This window comes from Salvelinus fontinalis, chromosome 29 (genome assembly GCF_029448725.1).
Source record: "Salvelinus fontinalis isolate EN_2023a chromosome 29, ASM2944872v1, whole genome shotgun sequence".
In the NCBI taxonomy this organism is placed as follows: domain Eukaryota; kingdom Metazoa; phylum Chordata; class Actinopteri; order Salmoniformes; family Salmonidae; genus Salvelinus; species Salvelinus fontinalis.
This window is the reverse complement of record NC_074693.1, coordinates 556167-579043: the sequence shown is the minus strand read 5'-3', so window position 1 is coordinate 579043 and position 22877 is coordinate 556167. Positions and strand designations below refer to the sequence as shown.

At 49.0% G+C, this 22877-nt stretch overlaps 1 protein-coding gene across 2 annotated transcripts in view; it reads right to left on the bottom strand.

Moving 5' to 3' along the window:
• The window catches only part of flt4 (fms related receptor tyrosine kinase 4), a 185904-nt gene that overhangs the window by 69410 nt on the left and 93617 nt on the right, over window positions 1-22877 (bottom strand). For both annotated transcript variants that reach the window (XM_055888029.1, XM_055888030.1), the window contains exon 4: window positions 1225-1361. In XM_055888029.1, coding sequence (XP_055744004.1) covers window positions 1225-1361 — 137 coding nt within the window. The remainder of the gene's footprint in view (window positions 1-1224; window positions 1362-22877) is intronic.

The window sequence follows — 22877 nt, the reverse complement described above, 5'->3', positions numbered from 1 at the left end:
AAACTATGAAATAACACATATGGAATCATGAGGTAACCAAAAAAGTGTTAAACAAATCCAAATATAATTATTCTAATATTCTTCAAGTAGCCACCCTTTGCCTTGATGACAGCTTTACACACTCTTGGCATTTCTGTGGACACGCAAAGCTCTTATGCCCCAAACCCCCACACTCAAAGCACCGCAGACTATCTGTGGTGGCAAACCCTGCGTAGAGCCCCTCCCCATGCCTCACTTTAAAATGCTCATTTAGCTGTTGCTCGTTGTTGTTCAGAAACATAAACACTTGCCTCCGGAACGAAACAACGTGCTTAACGGCATCTGCCTGACAACCTGCTGACAGTACACGGAAACCCACTAGCAAACTACCAAAACCACTCAGCTCTTTCCTGATTGGATCGTCCGTAATAAACAGAGGCAGATTAACAACTACCACCCTTGTCGAAGGAGTCGAAACAGGAAGAATCGGCTCCAACACGTCCCTTACAAATATTCCACTAGCGATCAGCCAATCAGGTCGAATCAGCCTGCCCATAACATATACTGTCTTCACGAACACAACCACAGCTTTGTTCATTCTGGTTCCAGAACGTACAAGTTCAGCTCCTACCTGTTCGCCGACCGCGAGCAGAACCTCCGTTCTCAGGACGTACACCTGAATCGACAGCGTCTCCTCCGCGCTAGGCTGAGAAGCCATCGCCCACACCATACCGTTCAAACACCAGGAAACTGTGTCCTCTTTCTCCCTAACTTTGAACAAGAACTGTGGGTACTGCTAAACTAACAGTGTGTTAACCTCTTCAACGTAGAAAATAAAAATTGAAAGAAAATACCAAAGAAAGAATCAAGAAAACACACGGCCTCTAACTACAAAACACTCCCAGCATGCACTGAGAGAGAGCAGATTAGAGAGACAGAGACAGAGACAGAGACAGAGACAGAGACAGAGACAGAGACAGACAGACAAGAGAGAGAGACAGACAGACAGACAGACAGACAGACAGACAGACCAGAGAGAGAGACAGACAGACAGACAGACAGACAGAGACAGACAGACAGACAGACAGACAGACAGACAGACCAGAGAGAGACCAGAGAGAGAGAGAGAGAGAGAGAGAGAGAGACAGACAGACAGACAGACAGACAGACAGGCCAGAGAGAGAGAGAGAGACAGAGAGACAGAGAGACAGACAGACAGACAGACAGAGACAGACGTGAAGGTACCAGATAAAGTGTGACGATGAGGTCGGGCACAGTGACTAGACAAGGTACTGTGAAGTGAGTGGAGGATCTTGTTATAAAGATGGTCTCCAGGTCACCGTTGCTTCCTCTGTTTCTCCTGAGGAAAGGCTGCTCCAGATCTGGAGGAAAGGAGACAGGACAGTCAAGGAAGTCAGAGGACAATGACAGAGATAATATAATATACAAGATACAACGTTTAGAATGAAGACAAGCAGTCGATCGTGATCGTTTGTGTTACCGCTTGGCTGGAACAAAAGTCTTTACACACAACCCTTTGAGATTAATAAAGTACAATCTAATCTCCTATAATCTAGTCTCATCTCACCAGTCCTCTGTGTATAAACAATAGATCACCCCTGGCATATAACAGCATATATTTTATTTAACTAGGCAAGTCAGTTAAGAACAAATTATTATTTTCAATGACGGCCTAGGAATGGTGGGTTAACTGCCTTGTTCAGGGGCAGAACGACAGATTTTTACCTTGTCAGCTCGGGGATTCGATCTTACAACCTTTCAGTTACTGGCCCAACGCTCTAACCACTAGGGTAGATACTGCCGCCCCAATATTGTAATCTAGTAATTTGCTCCTAGCGCCACAGATGGAACAATGAGCCAGATGTTCCACACCAGATGTATAAATGTGAAGCATCCGGTTGGCGTTTCCTCTCACGACCAAATATGGTGCTGAGAGGAAGCCCAGCGGCTGGCAGAGGGAGAAGGTAAACTGACATTCTGATAATATTCTCCTTGATGAAACATTTGATCTCAATACAGTGTTCTGTTAACAAAACTAACATCTGTGACAGAGTGGACTACGTTTTGTAGACTTAGGTCCACAGACGATGCAATCACCACCACACTGCACACTGCCCTCTCCCCCATCTGGACAAGAGGAATACCTATGTAAGAATGCTGTTCATTGACTACAGCTCAGCATTCAATACCATAGTACCTTCCAAACTCATCATCAAGCTGGAGGCCCTGGGTCTCAACCCCACCCTGTGCAATTGGGTCCTGGACTTCCTGATAGGCCGCCCCCCCCCCCCCCCCCCCCCCCAGGTGGTGAAGGTAGGAAACAACATCTCCACTTCACTGATCCTCAACACTGGGGCCCCACAACTCAATCATCAAGTTTGCAGACGACGCAACAGTAGCAGGCCTGATTACCAACAATTATGAGACGGCCCACAGGGAGGAGGTGAGGGCTCTGGGAGTGTGGTGTCAGGAAAATAACCTCCCACTCAACGTCAACAAAACAAAGGAGATGATCGTGGTCTTCAGGAAACAGCCGAGGGAGCACCCCCCCTATCCACATCGACGGGACAGCAGTGGAGAAGGTGGAACATTTTAAGTTCCTCGGCGTACACATCACGGACAAACTGAAATGGTCCACCCACACAGACAGTGTGGTGAAGAAGGCACAACAGCGTCTCTTCAACCTCGGAGGCTGAAGAAAATTGACTTGTCACCTAAAACCCTCACAAACTTTTAGAGATGCACAATTGAGAGCATCCTGTCGGGCTGTATCACCGCCTGGTACGGCAACTGCTCCGCCCACAACCGTAAGGCTCTCCAGAGGGTAGTGAGGTCTGCAGAACGCATCACCCGGGGCAAACTACCTGCCCTCCAGGACACCTACACCACCCGATGTCACAGGAAGGCCATAAAGATCATCAAGGACAACAACCACCCGAGCCACTGCCTGTTCACCCCGCTATCATCCAGAAGGTGAGCTCAGTACAGGTGCATCAAAGCAGGGACCGAGAGACTGAAAAACAGCTTCTATCTCAAGGCCATCAGACTGTTAAATAGCCATCACTAACACATAGAGGCTGCTGTCTACATACAGACTTGAAATCATTGGCCACTAATAAATGGATCACTAGATCACTCTTGCCTATGCCGCTCGGTCATCGCTCATCCATATATTTATATGTACATATTCTTATTCACCCCTTTAGATTTGTGTGTATTAGGTAGTTGTTATGAATTTGTTAGATTACTAGTGAGATATTACTGCACTGTCGGAACTAGAAGCACAAGCATTTCACTACACTCGCATTAACATCTGCTAACCATATGTATGTGACCTATAACATCTGCAGACTAAAGCAGACTATAGCAGACTAAAGCAGACTAAAACAGACTAAAGCAGACTAAAACAGACTAAAGCAGACTAGAACAGACTAAAACAGACTAAAACAGACTAGAACAGACTAGAACAGACTAAAGCAGACTATAGCAGACTAGAACAGACTAAAGCAGACTAAAGCGGTCTAAAACAGACTAAAACAGACTATAGCAGACTAGAACAGACTAAAGCAGACTAAAGCGGTCTAAAACAGACTAAAACAGACTAAAACAGACTAGAACAGACTAGAACAGACTAAAGCAGACTATAGCAGACTATAGCAGACTATAGCAGACTAGAACAGTCTAAAGCAGACTAGAACATACTAAAGCAGACTAAAGAAGACTAAAACAGAATGAAACAGAATGAAACAGACCAAAGCAGACTAAAGCGGTCTAAAACAGAATAAAACAGACTAAAGCAGACTATAGCAGACTAAAGCAGACTATAGCAGACTAAAGCAGACTAGAACAGACTAAAGCAGACTAAAGCGGTCTAAAACAGACTAAAACAGACTAAAGCAGACTAAAACAGACTAAAACAGACTAAAACAGACTAAAGTAGACTATAGCAGACTAAAGCAGACTATAGCAGACTAGAACAGACTAAAGCAGACTAAAACAGACTATAGCAGACTAAAGCAGACTATAGCAGACTGGAACAGACTAAAGCAGACTAGAACATACTAAAGCAGACTATAGCAGACTAAAGCAGACTAAAGCAGACTAAAGCGTGGTGTGTGTCAGAAATAGCGGGCATCTTTATTGGAATAGAGAAAATATGCCACTACAATGCTAGAACGAGCCAATAGCTAGCTCTCGTGTTTATCTCTGCCCACCTCCTTGCTTTTTTTTTCTGCCGACTATGATTCATTTGCTCCCATTGGAAACAACCGGCTGTGGTTCACCTTGGGTTAGTTATAAAACATCTTTGCTCGCGCGACTTTTGAAAAGCAACACAACAGAACAGCTCAACGAATAAACAGCTAGAAACCACAGGATCCCGACTGTCTTCATTAAACAGCAAGATGTTACCCCGGTTCCTCTCTGTGAATGTTTGCTACTGCATGGAAAGTCATCTAGATTTCACAGACATTTCTGTCACCAATTGCCATTGTCTGCATCCAAAATGGCCCCCCTATTACAGCCCTACGGACCAGGGTAAAAATACGTTTACTGTAGGGGATAGTGTGAAGGATAGCTGCCGGTTTAAACAAATCATTTAGTGTAGAAAGAGGAGGAAGGGAAGCGCTACTGAGGTACACTATAGTACATTTTGGTAGACAGAAGGGGCTCTTTGGTAAAAGGTGTAAATTGGTCATCAAGAAGAACGGAGGACCAAGGCAACTCTTCATATAATTAATTAAAATGTCTTTATTAGTATGGCACGTTCAATAGAAACAAAGTTGTTTAAAAACCGACGCGTTTCGGCTGCATGGCCTTCGTCAGGGATTTATTATATGAAGATTGCCTTGGTCCTCCTTTCTTCTTGAATCATTTAGTGTGTGTTTTTTTTCCCCTCTCACGGATCTTAACTTAATGTTTCCCCCATCGTGTCCATCGTGTCTATCCGAACCCATAACTCAATCCTCCTGACTCCTGCTTACACGCCAAAACTCAAACAGGAAGTGGCAGTGATACACTCAATAGGTAAGTGGTCCAATGAAGCAGACGCTAAGCTACAGGACTGTTTGGAACAGGCTGGAACGTGTTCTGGGATTCATCTGATAACATTGAGGAGTTTCTGTTACAGCTGCTGCTTTCAAGGAGCGGGACACTAAATCCAGACGCTTACAATTGGCACTAAATCCAGACGCTTTACAATTGGCTCATTCATCCCCCTCCTCTCCCCTGTAACTATTCCCCAGGTCGTTGCTGCAAATGAGAACGTGTTCTCAGTCAACTTACCTGGTAAAATAACGGTAAAATAAAATAAAACTAAATAAAATAAATAAGAAATGCAGCTATGACCTTCGACGAGTCATCAAACAGGAAAAGCTTTCTTTACAGGACCAAGATCGAATCCTACGACGCTGACGCTCGGCGGATGTGGCAAGGCAAACTATCACAATTACAAAGGGAAATCCAGCCGCGAGCTTCCCAGTGGCGTGAGCCTCCCAGGCGAGCTACTTTAAATGCCTTCTCTACCCCCCACAGAGCAGTCTACCCCCCACAGAGCAGTCTACCCCCCACAGAGCAGTCTACTCCCCACAGAGCAGTCTACCCCCCACAGAGCAGTCTACTCCCCACAGAGCAGTCTACTCCCCACAGAGCAGTCTACTCCCCACAGAGCAGTCTACCCCCCACAGAGCAGTCTACTCCCCACAGAGCAGTCTACCCCCCACAGAGCAGTCTACCCCCCACAGAGCAGTCTACCCCCCACAGAGCAGTCTACCCCCCACAGAGCAGTCTACCCCCCACAGAGCAGTCTACTCCCCACAGAGCAGTCTACTCCCCACAGAGCAGTCTACCCCCCACAGAGCAGTCTACCCCCCACAGAGCAGTCTACTCCCCACAGAGCAGTCTACCCCCCACAGAGCAGTCTACCCCCCACAGAGCAGTCTACCCCCCACAGAGCAATCTACTCCCCACAGAGCAGTCTACTCCCCACAGAGCAGTCTACTCCCCACAGAGCAGTCTACTCCCCACAGAGCAGTCTACCCCTCACAGAGCAGTCTACTCCCCACAGAGCAGTCTACTCCCCACAGAGCAGTCTACCCCCCACAGAGCAGTCTACCCCCCACAGAGCAGTCTACCCCCCACAGAGCAGTCTACCCCCCACAGAGCAGTCTACCCCTCACAGAGCAGTCTACCCCTCACAGAGCAGTCTACCCCTCACAGAGCAGTCAACCCCCCACAGAGCAGTCTACCCCTCACAGAGCAGTCTACCCCTCACAGAGCAGTCTACCCCTCACAGAGCAGTTTACCCCTCACAGAGCAGTCTACCCCCCAAAGAGCAGTCTACCCCTCACAGAGCAGTCTACCCCCCACAGAGCAGTCTACCCCCCACAGAGCAGTCTACCCCTCACAGAGCAGTCTACCCCTCACAGAGCAGTCTACCCCTCACAGAGCAGTCAACCCCCCACAGAGCAGTCTACCCCTCACTGAGCAGTCTACCCCTCACAGAGCAGTCTACCCCTCACAGAGCAGTTTACCCCTCACAGAGCAGTCTACCCCCCACAGAGCAGTCTACCCCTCACAGAGCAGTCTACCCCTCACAGAGCAGTCTACCCCCCACAGAGCAGTCTACCCCCCACAGAGCAGTCTACCCCTCACAGAGCAGTCTACTCCCCACAGAGCAGTCTACTCCCCACAGAGCAGTCTACCCCCCACAGAGCAGTCTACCCCTCACAGAGCAGTCTACCCCCCACAGAGCAGTCTACCCCCCACAGAGCAGTCTACCCCCCACAGAGCAGTCTACCCCTCACAGAGCAGTCTACCCCCCACAGAGCATAGAACTCATCTACCAGGGTTGTTCTGACTGACAATAGACTCTCAATTAAATTTCTATTTCATTTCAATTTAAGGGCTTTATTGGCATGGGAAACATATGTTAACATTTGCCAAAGCAAGTGAAGTAGATAATAAACACAAGTGAAATAAACAATTAAAATTAACAGTAAACAGTAAACATTACACTCACAGAATTTTCAAAAGAATAAAGACATTTCAAATGTCATATTATGTCTATATTCAGTGTTGTAACGATGTGCAAATAGTTCAAGTACAAAAGGGAAAATAAATAAACATAAATATGGGTTGTATTTACAATGGTGTTTGTTCTTCACTGGTTGCCCTTTTCTTGTGGCAACAGGTCACACATCTTGCTGCTGTGATGTCACACTGTGGTATTTCACCCAGTAGGGGAGTTTATCAAGATTGGATTTGTTTTTGAATTCTTTGTGGATCTGTGTAATCTGAGGGAAATATGTGTCTCTAATTTCGCTCGCTGTCTCTCTCTCTCTCGCTGTCTCTCTCTCTCGCTCGCTGCCTCTCTTTTGCTGTCTCTCTCTCTCTCTCTCTCTCGTTGTCTCTCTCTCGCTGCCTTTCTCTCGCTGTCTCTCTCTCTCTCTCTCTTTCGCTGCCTCTCTCTCGCTGTCTCTCTCTCTCGCTCGCTGCCTCTCTTTCGCTGTCTCTCTCTCTCTCTCTCTCTCGTTGTCTCTCTCTCGCTGCCTTTCTCTCGCTGTCTCTCTCTCTCTCGCTGTCTCTCTCTCGCTGTCTCTCGCTCGCTGTCTCTCTCTCTCGCTGTCTCTCGCTCGCTGTCTCTCCCTCTCTCTCTGCTTATATAGTTCTGTTCTTCCCCAGCTCAGAGCAATCAGTTCCTGCTGCTGAAACAATGGTTGCTGTGTGTGGCCAAATACACAGACAGAGCTGAGAAAATACACACAGCCTACAGAGTAAAACAACTCAACAATAAATCACCCCAGGTATGAGGAGAGGGGTGTTATGTTGTTAGGAGGAGGGAGGGATGAGGGTCATGGCTGTGAGGAGAGGGGTGTTATGTTGTTAGGAGGAGGGAGGGATGAGGGTCATGGCTGTGAGGAGAGGGGTGTTATGTTGATAGGAGGAGGGAGGGATGAGGGTCATGGCTGTGAGGAGAGGGGTGTTATGTTGTCAGGAGGATGAGGGATGAGGGTCATGGCTGTGAGGAGAGGGGTGTTATGTTGTCAGGAGGATGAGGGATGAGGGTCATGGCTGTGAGGAGAGGGATGTTATGTTGTTAGGAGGATGAGGGATGAGGGTCATGGCTGTGAGGAGAGGGGTGTTATGTTGTCAGGAGGAGGGAGGGATGAGGGTCATGGCTGTGAGGAGAGGGGTGTTATGTTGTTAGGAGGAGGGAGGGATGAGGGTCATGGCTGTGAGGAGAGGGGTGTTTTGTTGTTAGGAGGGAGGGATGAGGGTCATGGCTGTGAGGAGAGGGGTGTTATGTTGTTAGGAGGGAGGGATGAGGGTCATGGCTGTGAGGAGAGGGGTGTTATGTTGATAGGAGGAGGGAGGGATGAGGGTCATGGCTGTGAGGAGAGGGGTGTTATGTTGATAGGAGGAGGGAGGGATGAGGGTCATGGCTGTGAGGAGAGGGGTGTTATGTTGTTAGGAGGAGGGAGGGATGAGGGTCATGGCTGTGAGGAGAGGGGTGTTATGTTGTCAGGAGGAGGGAGGGATGAGGGTCATGGCTGTGAGGAGAGGGGTGTTATGTTGATAGGAGGAGGGAGGGATGAGGGTCATGGCTGTGAGGAGAGGGGTGTTATGTTGTCAGGAGGATGAGGGATGAGGGTCATGGCTGTGAGGAGAGGGGTGTTATGTTGTCAGGAGGGATGAGGGTCATGGCTGTGAGGAGAGGGGTGTTATGTTGTTAGGAGGGAGGGATGAGGGTCATGGCTGTGAGGAGAAGGGTGTTATGTTGTTAGGAGGGAGGGATGAGGGTCATGGCTGTGAGGAGAGGGGTGTTATGTTGTTAGGAGGGAGGGATGAGGGTCATGGCTGTGAGGAGAGGGGTGTTATGTTGTCAGGAGGAGGGAGGGATGAGGGTCATGGCTGTGAGGAGAGGGGTGTTATGTTGTCAGGAGGAGGGAGGGATGAGGGTCATGGCTGTGAGGAGAGGGGTGTTATGTTGTTAGGAGGAGGGAGGGATGAGGGTCATGGCTGTGAGGAGAGGGGTGTTATGTTGTTAGGAGGAGGGAGGGATGAGGGTCATGGCTGTGAGGAGAGGGGTGTTATGTTGTTAGGAGGAGGGAGGGATGAGGGTCATGGCTGTGAGGAGAGGGGTGTTATGTTGTTAGGAGGAGGGAGGGATGAGGGTCATGGCTGTGAGGAGAGGGGTGTTATGTTGTTAGGAGGAGGGAGGGATGAGGGTCATGGCTGTGAGGAGAGGGGTGTTATGTTGTCAGGAGGAGGGAGGGATGAGGGTCATGGCTGTGAGGAGAGGGGTGTTATGTTGTCAGGAGGAGGGAGGGATGAGGGTCATGGCTGTGAGGAGAGGGGTGTTATGTTGTCAGGAGGATGAGGGATTTTTTTTTTTTTTTATTTTTTTTATTTTATTTAACCTTTATTTAACCAGGTAGGCAAATTGAGAACACGTTCTCATTTACAATTGCGACTTGGCCAAGATAAAGCAAAGCAGTTCGACACATACAACAACACATAGCTACACATGGAGTAAAACAAACATATAGTCAATAATACAGTGAAAAAAAAAATAAGTCTATATACAATGTGAGCAAGTGAGGTGAGATAAGGGAGGTGAAGGCAAACAAATATATGTATAAATAAATAAAATATAAAAGGCCATGGAGGCGAAGTGAGTACAACACAGCAAGTCAAATAAAAACTAAAAAAACACTGGAATGGTTGGTTTGCAGTGGAAGAAAGTGCAAAGTAGAGACAGAGATAATGGGGTGCAAAGGAGCAAAATAAATTAATAAATAAATACAGTAGGTAAAGAGGTAGTTGTTTGGGCTAAATTATAGATGGGCTATGTACAGGTGCAGTAATCTATGAGCTGCTCTGACAGCTGGTGCTTAAAGCTAGTGAGGGAGATAGGTGTTTCCAGTTTCAGAGATTTTTGTAGTTCGTTCCAGTCATTGGCAGCAGAGAACTGGAAGGAGAGGCGTCCAAAGGAAGAATTGGTTTTGGGGGTGACTAGAGAGATATACCTGCTGGAGCGCGTGCTACAGGTAGGTGCTGCTATGGTGACCAGCGAGCTGAGATAAGGGGGGACTTTACCTAGCAGGGTCTTGTAGATGACCTGGAACCAGTGGGTTTGGCGACGAGTATGAAGCGAGGGCCAGCCAACGAGAGTGTACAGGTCGCAGTGGTGGGTAGTATCTGGGGCTTTGGTGACAAAACGGATGGCACTGTGATAGACTGCATCCAATTTATTGAGTAGGGTTTTGGAGGCTATTTTGTAAATGACATCACCGAAGTCGAGGATTGGTAGGATGGTCAGTTTTACAAGGGTATGTTTGGCAGCATGAGTAAAGGATGCTTTGTTGCGGAATAGGAAGCCAATTCTAGATTTGACTTTGGATTGGAGATGTTTGATGTGAGTCTGGAAGGAGAGTTTACAGTCTAACCAGACACCTAGGTATTTGTAGTTGTCCACATATTCTAAGTCAGAGCCGTCCAAAGTAGTGATGTTGGACAGGCGGGCAGGAGCAGGCAGCGATCGGTTGAAGAGCATGCATTTGGTTTTACTTGTATTTAAGAGCAGTTGGAGGCCACGGAAGGAGAGTTGTATGGCATTGAAGCTCGCCTGGAGGGTTGTTAACACAGTGTCAAAAGAAGGGCCAGAAGTATACAGAATAGTGTCGTCTGCGTAGAGGTGGATCAGAGAATCACCAGCAGCAAGAGCGACATCATTGATGTAAACAGAGAAGAGAGTCGGTCCAAGAATTGAACCCTGTGGCACCCCCATAGAGACTGCCAGAGGCCCGGACAACAGACCCTCCGATTTGACACACTGAACTCGATCAGAGAAGTAGTTGGTGAACCAGGCGAGGCAATCATTAGAGAAACCAAGGCTGTAGAGTCTGCCAATGAGGATGTGGTGATTGACAGAGTCAAAGGCCTTGGCCAGGTCAATGAATACGGCTGCACAGTATTGTTTCCTATCGATGGCGGTTACGATATCGTTTATGACCTTGAGCGTGGCTGAGGTGCACCCATGACCAGCTCTGAAACCAGATTGCATAGCGGAGAAGGTGTGGTGGGATTCGAAATGGTCGGTAATCTGTTTGTTGACTTGGCTTTCGAAGACCTTAGAAAGGCAGGGTAGGATAGATATAGGTCTGTAGCAGTTAGGGTCAAGGGTGTCCCCCCCTTTGAAGAGGGGGATAACCGCAGCTGCTTTCCAATCTTTGGGGATCTCAGACGACACGAAAGAGAGGTTGAAGAGGCTAGTAATAGGGGTGGCAACAATTTCAGCAGATAGTTTTAGAAAGAAAGGGTCCAGATTATCTAGCCCGGCTGATTTGTAAGGGTCCAGATTTTGCAGCTCATTTAGAACATCAGCTGACTGTATTTGGGAGAAAGAGAAATGGGGAAGGCTTGGGCGAGTAGCAGAGGGGAGGGCAGTGCTGTTGTCCGGGGTAGGGGTAGCCAGGTGGAAAGCATGGCCAGCCGTAGAAAAATGCTTATTGAAATTCTCAATTATAGTGGATTTGTCGGTGGTGACAGTGTTTCCTATCTTCAGTGCAGTTGGAAGCTGGGAGGAGGTGTTCTTATTCTCCATGGACTTTACGGTGTCCCAGAACTTTTTTGAATTTGTGTTGCAGGAAGCAAATTTCTGCTTGAAAAAGCTAGCCTTGGCTGTTCTAACTGCCTGTGTATATTGGTTTCTGGCTTCCCTGAAAAGTTGCATATCACGGGGGCTGTTCGATGCTAATGCAGAACGCCATAGGATGTTTTTCTGTTGGTTAAGGGCAGTCAGGTCAGGAGAGAACCAAGGGCTATATCTGTTCCTGGTTCTAAATTTCTTGAATGGGGCATGCTTATTCAAGATGGTGAGGAAGGCATTTTTAAAAAAGGGATGAGGGTCATGGCTGTGAGGAGAGGGGTGTTATGTTGTCAGGAGGAGGGAGGGATGAGGGTCATGGCTGTGAGGAGAGGGGTGTTATGTTGTCAGGAGGAGGGAGGGATGAGGGTCATGGCTGTGAGGAGAGGGGTGTTATGTTGTCAGGAGGAGGGAGGGATGAGGGTCATGGCTGTGAGGAGAGGGGTGTTATGTTGTCAGGAGGAGGGAGGGATCAGGGTCATGGCTGTGAGGAGAGGGGTGTTATGTTGTTAGGAGGTGAAGGGTGGTATTGTTTGCGTATCGAATGGCCCCCTAAGGGGACGAGGTGATGAGGTCCGGTAACTGAAGCCACATGGTCCCACTCTTATCCTGCCGCCTGTTAGTTCTATTTTACTGCTCCCCTCCTCTCCCCTCCTCACCTCCCCCTTCCCCTCCTCACCTCTCCCTTCCCTCCTCTCCTCTCCCTTCCCTCCTCTCCTCTCCCTTCCCCTCCTCTCCCTTCCCCTCTCCCCTCCTCACCTTTCCCCTCTCCACTCCTCACCTCTCCCCTCCCCTCCTCACCTCTCCCATCCTCTCCCTTCCCTTCACCTCCCCTCCCCTCCTCTCCTCTCCCTTCCCCTCCCCTCCTCACCTCACCTCTCCCATCCCCTCCTCTCCTCTCACTTCCTCACCTTTCTTCTCTCCCCTCCTCATCTCTCCTCTCCTCTCCTTCCCCCTCACCTTTCCCCCCCTCTCTTCTACCTTCCCCTCCTCTCCCCTCCGCTCCTCACCTCTCCCTTCCTCCCCTCCTCACCTTTCCTCTCTCCCCTCCCCTCTCCCCTCCTCATCTCTCCTCTCCCCTCCTCTCCCTTCCCCTCCTCAACTCTCCTCTCCCCTCCTCTCCCTTCCTCTCCTCTCCCCTCCTCACCTCTCCCTTCCTCCCCTCCTCACCTTTCCTCTCTCCCCTCCCCTCTCCCCTCCCCTCTCCCCTCCTCATCTCTCCTCTCCCCTCCTCTCCATTCCCCTCCTCATCTCTCCTCTCCCCTCCTCTCCCTCCCCCTCCTCTCCTCTCCCCTCCTTTCCTCTCCCTTCCTCTCCCCTCATCTCTCCTCTCCCCTCTCCCTTCCCCTCCTCTCCTCTCCTCTCCATACCCCTCCTCTCCTCTCCTCTCCCCTCCTCATCTCTCCTCTCCTCATCTCTCCTCATCTCTCCTCTCCTCTCCTCTCCCTTCCCCTCCTCTCCTCTCCCCTCCTCATCTCTCCTCTCTTATCCTGTAGCCTGGTAGCTGTAATTTACTGCTGTTGGTTCATCTGGCTCTGATCAGTCTCCAGCAGAGACTAAATATATGCACCCCCCAAAATGCCACCTCACTCCCCCCAAATGGTATGTGACCCTAGACTAGAGGCTGTTACCATAGACTAGAGGACTAGAGGCTGTAACCCTAGACTAGGTGCTGTGGCCCTAAACTAGAGGCTGTAACCCTAAACTAGAGAATGTAACCCTAGACTAGAGGTTGTAACCCTAGACTAGAGGCTGTAACCCTAGACCAGAGGCTGTTACCCTTGGCTAGAGGATGTGACCTCAGAGGCTGTGACCGGGTGGCGCAGTGGTCTAGGGCACTGCATCGCAGTGCTAGCTGCGCCACCAGAGTCTCTGGGTTCGCGCCCAGGCTGGGCTGGGTTCGCGCCCAGGCTCTGTCGCAGCCGGCCGCAACCGGGAGGAACGTGGGGCGACGCACAATTGGCATAGCGTCGTCCGGGTTAGGGAGGGTTTGGCCGGTAGGGATATCCTTGTCTCAGTATGTAAAATGTAATGAAATGTAAAAAAAAAAGTAATAAAATGTATGCAAAATGTAAGTCGCTCTGGATAAGAGCGTCTGATAAATGACTAAAATGTAAATGTAAAAAATGTGACCCTAGAGGATGTGACACTAGAGGATGTAACCCTAGACTAGAGGCTGTTACCATAGACTAGAGGACTAGAGGCTGTGACCCTAGACTAGAGGACTAGAGGCTGTACCCCTAGACTAGAGGCTGTAACCCTTGGCTAGAGGATGTGACCCTAGAGGCTGTAACACTAGAGGATGTAACCCTAGACTAGGAGCTGTGACCCTAGACTAGAGGCTGTAACCCTAGACTAGAGGCTGTAACCCTAGACTAGAGGCTGTTACCCTTGGCTAGAGGATGTGACCCTAGAGGCTGTAACACTAGAGGATGTAACCCTAGACTAGAGGCTGTTACCCTTGGCTAGAGGATGTGACCCTAGAGGCTGTAACACTAGAGGATGTAACCCTAGACTAGAGGCTGTAACCCTAGACTAAAGGCTGTGACACTAGACTAGAGGCTGTGACCCTAGAGGCTGTGAGCCTAGACTAGAAGCTGTGACCCTAGACTAGAGGCTGTGACCCTAGACTAGAGGCTGTGACCCTAGAGGCTGTGACCCTAGACTAGAGGCTGTGACCCTAGACTAGAGGCTGTGACCCTAGAGGCTGTGACCCTAGACTAGAGGCTGTGACCCTAGACTAGAGGCTTGACCCTAGAGGCTGTGACCCTAGACTAGAGGCTGTGACCCTAGACTAGAGGCTGTGACCCTAGAGGCTGTGACCCTAAACTAGAGGCTGTGACCCTAGAGGCTGTGACCCTAGACTAGAGGCTGTTATCCTAGACTAAAAGCTGTGACCCTAAACTAGAGGCTGTGACCCTAGACTAGAGTCTACCCTCATAATAATTACTGGTGGTGAAAGGAGGGCACAAGAGGTGAACGAAAAGACAGGGTTAACCTAACCCTAACCCAGGGTTGGAAGTTAACCTAACAGGATGACTAATGGACCACAGGATGACTAACAGACCACAGGGTGACTAATGGACCAGGATGACTAACGGACCACAGGATGACTAACGGACCACAGGATGACTAACAGACCACAGGATGACTAATGGACCACAGGATGACTAACAGACCACAGGATGACTAACAGACCACAGGATGACTAACAGACCACAGGATGACTAACAGACCACAGGATGACTAACAGACCACAGGATGACTAACAGACCTCAGGATGACTAACAGACCACAGGATGACTAACAGACCACAGGTGACTAACAGACCACAGGATGACTAATGGACCAGGATGACTAATGGACCAGGATGACTAATGGACCAGGATGACTAACGGACCACAGGATGACTAACAGACCACAGGGTGACTAACAGACCACAGGATGACTAACAGACCACAGGATGACTAACAGACCACAGGATGACTAATGGACCACAGGATGACTAATGGACCACAGGATGACTAACAGACCACAGGATGACTAACAGACCACAGGATGACTAACGGACCACAGGATGACTAACAGACCACAGGATGACTAATGGAACAGGATGACTAATGGACCACAGGATGACTAACAGACCACAGGATGACTAACAGACCTCAGGATGACTAACAGACCACAGGATGACTAACAGACCACAGGGTGACTAACAGACCACAGGATGACTAACAGACCACAGGATGACTAACAGACCACAGGGTGACTAACAGACCTCAGGATGACTAACAGACCACAGGATGACTAACAGACCACAGGTGACTAACAGACCACAGGATGACTAACAGACGTCAGGATGATTAACGGACCACAGGATGACTAACGGACCACAGGATGACTAATGGACCACAGGATGACTAACAGACCACAGGATGACTAACGGACCACAGGATGACTAATGGACCAGGATGACTAACGGACCACAGGATGACTAATGGACCAGGATGACTAACAGACCACAGGATGACTAACGGACCACAGGATGACTAACGGACCACAGGATGACTAACGGACCACAGGATGACTAACGGACCACAGGATCACTAATGGACCACAGGATGACTAACGGACCACAGGATGACTAACGGACCACAGGATGACTAACAGACCACAGGATGACTAACAGACCACAGGATGACTAATGGACCACAGGATGACTAACAGACCACAGTGTGACTAACAGACCACAGGATGACTAACAGATCACAGGATGACTAACAGACCACAGTGTGACTAACAGACCACAGGATGACTAACAGATCACAGGATGACTAATGGACCAGGATGACTAATGGACCACAGGATGACTGACAGACCACAGGATGACTGACAGACAACAGGGTGACGAACAGACCACAGGATGACTAATGGACCAGGATGACTAATGGACCACAGGATGACTAACAGACCACAGGATGACTAACAGACCACAGGATGACTAACAGACCACAGGATGACTAACAGACCACAGGATAACAGACCACAGGATCACTAATGGACCACAGGATGACTAATGGACCACAGGATGACTAACAGACCACAGGATGACTAACAGACCACAGGATGACTAACGGACCACAGGATGACTAACAGACCACAGTGTGACTAACAGACCACAGGATGACTAACAGATCACAGGATGACTAATGGACCAGGATGACTAATGGACCACAGGATGACTGACAGACCACAGGATGACTGACAGACAACAGGGTGACGAACAGACCACAGGATGACTAAAGGACCAGAATGACTAATGGACCACAGGATGACTAACAGACCACAGGATGACTAACAGACCACAGGATGACTAACAGACCACAGGATGACTAACAGACCACAGGATGACTAACAGACCACAGGATGACTAACAGACCACAGGATGACTAACAGACCACAGTGTGACTAACAGACCACAGGATGACTAATGGACCAGGATGATTAATGGACCACAGGATGACTAATGGACCACAGGATGACTAATGGACCAGGATGACTAACAGACCACAGGATGACTAATGGACCACAGGATGACCAGGACCCTTATGGATTACGGTACAGACAGGGTCATACTCGAGGCGTGACAGAGAACTGGACTGAAATAGATGGATAGATAGATAAACCAAACCTCAGCAATTGTTCAGGTCCAGAGATGGAACAAATTAAGATCCCGGACTACATCTTTCATCTAACGTGAACTCCCCTCCCCTCCCCTCCTCTCCTCTCCCTTCCCCTCCCCTCCTCACCTCACCTCTCCCATCCCCTCCTCACCTCTCACTTCCTCACCTTTCTTCTCTCCCCTCCTCATCTCTCCTCTCCTCTCCTTCCCCCTCACCTTTCCCCCCCTCTCTTCTACCTTCCCCTCCTCTCCCCTCCGCTCCTCACCTCTCCCTTCCTCCCCTCCTCACCTTTCCTCTCTCCCCTCCCCTCTCCCCTCCTCATCTCTCCTCTCCCCTCCTCTCCCTTCCCCTCCTCATCTCTCCTCTCCCCTCCTCTCCCTTCCTCTCCTCTCCCCTCCTCACCTCTCCCTTCCTCCCCTCCTCACCTTTCCTCTCTCCCCTCCCCTCTCCCCTCCCCTCTCCCCTCCTCATCTCTCCTCTCCCCTCCTCTCCCTTCCCCTCCTCATCTCTCCTCTCCCCTCCTCTCCCTCCCCCTCCTCTCCTCTCCCCTCCTTTCCTCTCCCTTCCTCTCCCCTCATCTCTCCTCTCCCCTCTCCCTTCCCCTCCTCTCCTCTCCTCTCCATACCCCTCCTCTCCTCTCCTCTCCCCTCCTCATCTCTCCTCTCCTCATCTCTCCTCATCTCTCCTCTCCTCTCCTCTCCCTTCCCCTCCTCTCCTCTCCCCTCCTCATCTCTCCTCTCTTATCCTGTAGCCTGGTAGCTGTAATTTACTGCTGTTGGTTCATCTGGCTCTGATCAGTCTCCAGCAGAGACTAAATATATGCACCCCCCAAAATGCCACCTCACTCCCCCCAAATGGTATGTGACCCTAGACTAGAGGCTGTTACCATAGACTAGAGGACTAGAGGCTGTAACCCTAGACTAGGTGCTGTGGCCCTAAACTAGAGGCTGTAACCCTAAACTAGAGAATGTAACCCTAGACTAGAGGTTGTAACCCTAGACTAGAGGCTGTAACCCTAGACCAGAGGCTGTTACCCTTGGCTAGAGGATGTGACCTCAGAGGCTGTGACCGGGTGGCGCAGTGGTCTAGGGCACTGCATCGCAGTGCTAGCTGCGCCACCAGAGTCTCTGGGTTCGCGCCCAGGCTGGGCTGGGTTCGCGCCCAGGCTCTGTCGCAGCCGGCCGCAACCGGGAGGAACGTGGGGCGACGCACAATTGGCATAGCGTCGTCCGGGTTAGGGAGGGTTTGGCCGGTAGGGATATCCTTGTCTCAGTATGTAAAATGTAATGAAATGTAAAAAAAAAAGTAATAAAATGTATGCAAAATGTAAGTCGCTCTGGATAAGAGCGTCTGATAAATGACTAAAATGTAAATGTAAAAAATGTGACCCTAGAGGATGTGACACTAGAGGATGTAACCCTAGACTAGAGGCTGTTACCATAGACTAGAGGACTAGAGGCTGTGACCCTAGACTAGAGGACTAGAGGCTGTACCCCTAGACTAGAGGCTGTAACCCTTGGCTAGAGGATGTGACCCTAGAGGCTGTAACACTAGAGGATGTAACCCTAGACTAGGAGCTGTGACCCTAGACTAGAGGCTGTAACCCTAGACTAGAGGCTGTAACCCTAGACTAGAGGCTGTTACCCTTGGCTAGAGGATGTGACCCTAGAGGCTGTAACACTAGAGGATGTAACCCTAGACTAGAGGCTGTTACCCTTGGCTAGAGGATGTGACCCTAGAGGCTGTAACACTAGAGGATGTAACCCTAGACTAGAGGCTGTAACCCTAGACTAAAGGCTGTGACACTAGACTAGAGGCTGTGACCCTAGAGGCTGTGAGCCTAGACTAGAAGCTGTGACCCTAGACTAGAGGCTGTGACCCTAGACTAGAGGCTGTGACCCTAGAGGCTGTGACCCTAGACTAGAGGCTGTGACCCTAGACTAGAGGCTGTGACCCTAGAGGCTGTGACCCTAGACTAGAGGCTGTGACCCTAGACTAGAGGCTTGACCCTAGAGGCTGTGACCCTAGACTAGAGGCTGTGACCCTAGACTAGAGGCTGTGACCCTAGAGGCTGTGACCCTAAACTAGAGGCTGTGACCCTAGAGGCTGTGACCCTAGACTAGAGGCTGTTATCCTAGACTAAAAGCTGTGACCCTAAACTAGAGGCTGTGACCCTAGACTAGAGTCTACCCTCATAATAATTACTGGTGGTGAAAGGAGGGCACAAGAGGTGAACGAAAAGACAGGGTTAACCTAACCCTAACCCAGGGTTGGAAGTTAACCTAACAGGATGACTAATGGACCACAGGATGACTAACAGACCACAGGGTGACTAATGGACCAGGATGACTAACGGACCACAGGATGACTAACGGACCACAGGATGACTAACAGACCACAGGATGACTAATGGACCACAGGATGACTAACAGACCACAGGATGACTAACAGACCACAGGATGACTAACAGACCACAGGATGACTAACAGACCACAGGATGACTAACAGACCACAGGATGACTAACAGACCTCAGGATGACTAACAGACCACAGGATGACTAACAGACCACAGGTGACTAACAGACCACAGGATGACTAATGGACCAGGATGACTAATGGACCAGGATGACTAATGGACCAGGATGACTAACGGACCACAGGATGACTAACAGACCACAGGGTGACTAACAGACCACAGGATGACTAACAGACCACAGGATGACTAACAGACCACAGGATGACTAATGGACCACAGGATGACTAATGGACCACAGGATGACTAACAGACCACAGGATGACTAACAGACCACAGGATGACTAACGGACCACAGGATGACTAACAGACCACAGGATGACTAATGGAACAGGATGACTAATGGACCACAGGATGACTAACAGACCACAGGATGACTAACAGACCTCAGGATGACTAACAGACCACAGGATGACTAACAGACCACAGGGTGACTAACAGACCACAGGATGACTAACAGACCACAGGATGACTAACAGACCACAGGGTGACTAACAGACCTCAGGATGACTAACAGACCACAGGATGACTAACAGACCACAGGTGACTAACAGACCACAGGATGACTAACAGACGTCAGGATGATTAACGGACCACAGGATGACTAACGGACCACAGGATGACTAATGGACCACAGGATGACTAACAGACCACAGGATGACTAACGGACCACAGGATGACTAATGGACCAGGATGACTAACGGACCACAGGATGACTAATGGACCAGGATGACTAACAGACCACAGGATGACTAACGGACCACAGGATGACTAACGGACCACAGGATGACTAACGGACCACAGGATCACTAATGGACCACAGGATGACTAACGGACCACAGGATGACTAACGGACCACAGGATGACTAACAGACCACAGGATGACTAACAGACCACAGGATGACTAATGGACCACAGGATGACTAACAGACCACAGTGTGACTAACAGACCACAGGATGACTAACAGATCACAGGATGACTAATGGACCACAGGATGACTGACAGACCACAGGATGACGAACAGACCACAGGATGACTAATGGACCAGGATGACTAATGGACCACAGGATGACTAACAGACCACAGGATGACTAACAGACCACAGGATGACTAACAGACCACAGGATGACTAACAGACCACAGGATGACTAACAGACCACAAGGATGACTAACAGACCACAGGATGACTAATAGACCACAGGATGACTAACAGACCACAGTGTGACTAACAGACCACAGGATGACTAACAGATCACAGGATGACTAATGGACCAGGATGACTAATGGACCACAGAATGACTGACAGACCACAGGATGACTGACAGACCACAGGATGACTGACAGACAACAGGGTGACGAACAGACCACAGGATGACTAATGGACCAGGATGACTAATGGACCACAGGATGACTAACAGACCACAGGATGACTAACAGACCACAGGATGACTAACAGACCACAGGATGACTAACAGACCACAGGATGACTAACAGACCACAGGATGACTAACAGACCACAGTGTGACTAACAGACCACAGGATGACTAATGGACCAGGATGACTAATGGACCACAGGATGACTAACAGACCACAGGATGACTAACAGACCACAGGATGACTAATGGACCACAGGATGACTAATGGACCACAGGATGACTAACAGACCACAGGATGACTAACGGACCACAGGATGACTAACGGACCACAGGATGACTAACGGACCACAGGATGACTAACAGACCACAGGATGACTAATGGAACAGGATGACTAATGGACCACAGGATGACTAACAGACCACAGGATGACTAACAGACCTCAGGATGACTAACAGACCAGAGGGTGACTAACAGACCACAGGGTGACTAACAGACCACAGGATGACTAACAGACCACAGGGTGACTAACAGACCACAGGATGACTAATGGAACAGGATGACTAATGGACCACAGGATGACTAACAGACCACAGGATGACTAACAGACCACAGGATGACTAACAGACCTCAGGATGACTAACAGACCACAGGATGACTAACAGACCACAGGGTGACTAACAGACCACAGGATGACTAACAGACCACAGGATGACTAACAGACCACAGGGTGACTAACAGACCTCAGGATGACTAACAGACCACAGGATGACTAACAGACCACAGGATGACTAACAGACCACAGGTGACTAACAGACCACAGGATGACTAACAGACCTCAGGATGATTAACAGACCACAGGATGACTAACGGACCACAGGATGACTAATGGACAACAGGATGACTAACAGACCACAGGATGACTAATGGACCACAGGATGACTAATGGACCAGGATGACTAATGGACCACAGGATGACTAATGGACCAGGATGACTAACAGACCACAGGATGACTAACGGACCACAGGATGACCAGGACCCTTATGGATTACGGTACAGACAGGGTCATACTCAAGGCGTGACAGAGAACTGGACTGAAATAGATGGATAGATAGATAAACCAAACCTCAGCAATTGTTCAGGTCCAGAGATGGAACAAATTAAGATCCCGGACTACATCTTTCATCTAACGTGAACTCACTCACTTTTGTACATCGCGATGGTCCGTACAATTGACTTTATTTTATCGCCCCAAAAAACGTAATACTTCCAGATCAACTGTAATATCAATACCAATGTAAAGCACAATTCCTCCCCTTTCCAACAAAATCAATGACGAGTCCTTCATGATGCCCATCTCTGCATGATTCAAGAAGGCAATGAGCTCCGTCGGGTCTTTTTAAAAATGGCGGGTGGGGAAGCGAAACCTTTTGCGTGATAGTGAGAAGGAGAGTTGTCGTGTGGGAAAACGGCATTTTTCACTCGATCTGTCCAACTTATCACCTTATCGCCTCTAAAATGTAAATAAAACACTAAAAAGAGTTTATATAACGTGTCATTACATACTGCACCTATTTGAAGGTTTCTGTAAAATTTGAATCGGGTTTTTAAGGCGGCGCCAAAGTGATCTTCAGAAGTAAACAGAGGCTTTTGAGAGTCATGATTGCTTGCAGTGATGACGCAAAAAATGACTAGGTATCCCCCCTTACCCCCTTACCCTGTCCCTTTCTTGTTTTAAAACGGTGAGAGAAGTGCTACACCTGGTGGAGAGAGGCTGTAAGACAGAATTAGTTGCTTTATGCGTGATGTACGTTACGCCATGACACGTCACGATGTAAAGTACAGCGTCGAAAGGGGTCCGTTTTTTTCAACTTTTCTCCAATACTATAGAGCCATTACCATGACAACCAACGCTTGAATAGAAACCTAGTTCACACCCCAGATTTTGATGTCAACACAGTCGCTACAGTCCCATTGGTTTTCATTGCAGCCTCTTTAGAATGTCTCGGTTGCGCACAATTGTACGGAATAATTATACTATTATACTTATATTATACTATAATAATTATAATAACGGTTAATTAACCATCTCTAGGATCGGAGTCCCTAAACCGGGACAGTTGTTGCTCAATTTGCGA